General features: G+C 35.6%; 1 protein-coding gene across 1 annotated transcript; it reads right to left on the bottom strand.

The window, feature by feature from the left end:
* Window positions 1-383: 383 nt before the first annotated feature.
* Window positions 384-3,130, bottom strand: LOC120115414. The gene is made up of 2 exons (XM_039136140.1): window positions 2,720-3,130; window positions 384-411 (listed from the first exon to the last, which is right to left on the bottom strand). Exons 1-2 carry the CDS (start codon window positions 3,069-3,071, stop codon window positions 395-397), a joined length of 369 nt encoding a protein of 122 aa, XP_038992071.1. The 5' UTR covers window positions 3,072-3,130; the 3' UTR covers window positions 384-394.
* Window positions 3,131-3,969: the final 839 nt, after the last annotated feature.

The following is a 3,969-nucleotide window of genomic DNA, read 5'->3' as shown; positions in this document are numbered from 1 at the left end:
TTTATTATACGGGATAAGAGTAATACGAGATATCTATTTCTTGGGGACAATAACCTCTTTATATAGTTGATTGAATCATTCCTTTATATAGTTGATTGAATTAGTTATTGTTTGTAATTATAACTCTGTCCCTCATCGAATTATATCTACACTTTTATTTTCATGAAATTTCTAATACCTAATTACTTTATAACATAATTGATCATTTAATTTATTCATATTTTATGATAACAATATACATTAATATGTGTGCCATAATTATAGATTTAATCCAACAACTTCATTTGTACTTTATTATTCAAAGATACATCAGCAGATCTTATTTAACTTAAAAATGCTGAGTAGATCCAACATGCTTATACTGCTGATACCACGCAATGGACAGTCTTCAGAATTAAGGCAGAGTGAAAGCTGCAAGATATAAACGAAAGCTGCATTAGAATACTGAAATAAGGAGAGTGAAACTAACTTAAAATATGAATTGTGCCTCCACACTGGTAACCAACAGGGCGATCAACAATGTTGCAGCGTTTTGGAATGGTCACTGCAATTTGAGGCCTCACTCCCGCTTTGTATGCTTTTTGAGATTACACAACTGCGCATAGGCAGCCTGGATTCTTCACCTTTTTCTCCGTCACGGTGCAGCAACGCTCTGAAACCAGGACTCTCCGACGCTGTGCTGCGTATGTACAGGTTTCCAACTTCTCAGCCTCCTTCTCGATGTCGTGTTTCCCACACGGACCATAATAATAATCAGTTCCATCGACTCCATTGAGCCCTACAATGGTCATACTCACAAGAAATGCGACAACGCACATGTACTTCACTGGGGTTTCCATTTCCACAATATAATTCAGGGACACTTTAGATCTACAACTTGAACTTGAACGAAGACGGTACTTGTCAACAACTTGAGCTCAAACGAAGATGGAACTCAGCTATTTATAATGAAATCAAGTAACCAAATGAATAAGAATTCCACCGGTTACAATGGACTTGGAACTAGAGAAAGAGTCTTTGATCAACTGCAGTACCTACTATTGAAGAACATGGATTTTGATACTAAGTCATAGCCTCATAAGTTACACCTTATTTCTGTTATTATCTTTCTTTATCTACCTTATGAAACTGATCTACAGTTTAAGACGGACTAGAATCAAGAAGTGCAAGCTCAGGTCAATAACAATCGAAAGAAGGGACAAATTGAAACTGACCACCCAGCATTACCATATAAATGCATACTCTATCAATCGCCTACATTGCTTACTCATCGTTTTTGCCTTTTTTTAATAAACAGTTGTGTTTTTCAGTTTGTTTCTGTGGGATCCATCTTTGGGGGTATTTTCACACCTCCATCAGCTGTATAAGACCTCTCTTTTTTCCTTTTTTTTTTTATAGAATCTAACTATAAATTGTGTAAATCATGCTGATTAATTGTTTTGGAGTTTGAATCATATAAACGTATTTAAGTTTGTATCATATAATAATAGATAAAAAGTAATAGATTGGAGCTTGAAAAATGTTCAGAAGGTATTGGAGTTGCAAAATCTTTTTTACAATTGTGTTGACAACTTTTTTCTCAAATTAAATTTTTAATTAGATTTTGAGTCTAATTTTACCATATTGTTTTGCATTAATTATGGTGTTGCAGCATTAGAGAAACTCTATATATATGGTGTTGTAATTTTGGAAGCATAAGCTCAAAGGTAAGTGTTGGGTATTTGTTTTACATAGGAATCAGAATCACATTCAAGATGTTAGGCTCGACTCTTCTGTTTTCATAAATCAACATATTCCTAAGCAGGACACTGTGAAACTTGCTGAAAGTTCATATGTTCTCTGGAAACATCAGATCGTATTGATTATTGAAGGTTATGGACTAATGTAGTACATATCTGATGATTTTGTTTTGTTGCTAGTTGCTACACCACTCATGCTATATGGGAACGATAATCGTTTGTTTGGTGCTCGTTCCAGTGCAAAAATTTCGGTCCTAAGCTATAGTCTGCGCTCTCAAAAGAAATAAGGTTTGACTATTACAGAATTTCTGGCTAACATAAAGCTGTGTGACACTCACAGAAATGTTACTCGATTGAGAATCTCTTAGACACATGATAACTAAACAAGGGGAAACGTATGCGAAGAAACTGATGAAAGAAATGTTCAACATGGTGGAAGTTCAGTTTCAGTACCTGCAAGTGCATCTACACCATATCACCAATGATCATGCCGAACTTCATCTAATTTCAGTCTTTACAGGCAAATACTTGACTACTTTTGGGCTCTGGTGACAGTTTTAGAATTCTTCATGTTGGTCTGGGCTCCCTTTACACTCATTTTAAGCCTTTGTTCTCGTAAAATTTACTACATATTCCTGATATGAGGAATAATCTTCTAGTTATAGATTTGGAAAGAAAACGGTAATCAAGAAACAAGAAGCACACATTTTGCAATGATAAGGGACCTTTTATTTAGTATTATTCAAAGAAACAACACCACTTTTTACTTGTTATTGAAAGATACATCAACAGATTTTATTTAACTTAAGAATGCTGGATGTCATAGCGAATCCAGCATGCTGATACTGCTGATACTACGTAATGGGGAGTTTTCAGAGTTAAGGCAGAGTGAAATCTGCAAGAAATAAACAATAGCTTCATTAGAGTATTGAAACAAATACCATAGAAGGAGTAAAGGTAATGCGAAATGCCAATTTTACCTCCACACTGGTAACCAACAGGGCGATCAGCAATGTTGCAGCGTTTTGGAATGGTCACTGCAATTTCCGGCCTCACCCCTGCATTGTATGCTGTTTGAGAATACAGAACGGCGCATAGGCAGCCTGGATTCTTCACCTTTTTCTCCATTACGGTGCAGCAATGCTCGGGAATCGGGACTCTCCGATGCTGTGCTGCGTATGTACAGGGTTCCAACTTCTCAGCCTCCTTCTCGATATCGTGTTTCCCACAGGGACCATAATAATAAGCAGTTCCCTCAACTCCATTGAGCCCTGCAATGGTCATACTCACAAGAAACACGAGAACGCACATGTACTTAACTGGAGTTTCCATTTCCACAATGCAATTCAGGGACACTTTTGACCTACAACTTGAACTCAAACAAAGACGGTACTAGTTAACAGCTTGCACTCAAACGAAGATGGTACTCGGATATTTATACTGAAAGAAAGATGTAAAAAGTAGGCAAATGAATATGAATTCCACCAATTACAATGGACATGGAACTAGAGAAAGAGTGTTTGGTGAGGTGCAGTATCTTCTATTGAAGAACGTGTATTTTATGTTAGCTGACCATATTAAGTCTAGGTTACAGGCATCTTGTTTCACCGTATTATCTTTATTTAACAATCTAATGAAACTGATCCACAGTTTAAGCGCCCATACCAACTAGAATCAAGCAGCGCAAGCTCAGGTCAATAACAATCGAAAGAAGAGATAGTTTGAAACCGAGCACCTAGAATTACCTTTTAAATGCATAGTCTATCAATTGCCCATTCGTCGGTTTTTTAATCTTTTTTTTATATATAAAAATTTGTTCTTTTCAATTTGTTTCTGTGGAATCTATCTTTGGGAGTATTTTCACACCTCCATCAGCTGTAAAAGACCTCTCTTCTTTCCCTTTTTTCCTCTTTTTCTTAATAATTTTGCTGTGCTTCGGTTCGTGTAAATAGGTAATACATTACGAAGGACGGATGCAAATAAGGAATACGAGTATGACACTACAAGATCACTTGATACAATAATTTTAAAAAATATGAAAAAGAAAACACCAAGTTATAAAAATATGATAATTAAATTTATTGAATATATTTGACTGTTCTAAGCTCTTCCAGGCATGTTTAATGGAGACAAATCAGTTCGATTGATATATAATTTGATTCGATTTTCAAGTAAAGACTGAATTGTAAAGATTGAAAGTTTAAGGGCTAAAATGAAAACATTCAAAGTT

Source organism: Hibiscus syriacus, unplaced genomic scaffold (assembly GCF_006381635.1).
Source record: "Hibiscus syriacus cultivar Baekdansim isolate YM2019G1 unplaced genomic scaffold, ASM638163v2 tig00110264_pilon, whole genome shotgun sequence".
Lineage (NCBI taxonomy): Eukaryota > Viridiplantae > Streptophyta > Magnoliopsida > Malvales > Malvaceae > Hibiscus > Hibiscus syriacus.
Note: the sequence above shows the minus strand (reverse complement) of the source record. Positions and strands in the feature narration are given on the sequence as shown.

Bases quoted from the DNA above. Each gene is read 5' to 3' on its own strand.
- LOC120115414 (XM_039136140.1), bottom strand. From the start codon at position 3,071: ATGGAAACTCCAGTTAAGTACATGTGCGTTCTCGTGTTTCTTGTGAGT.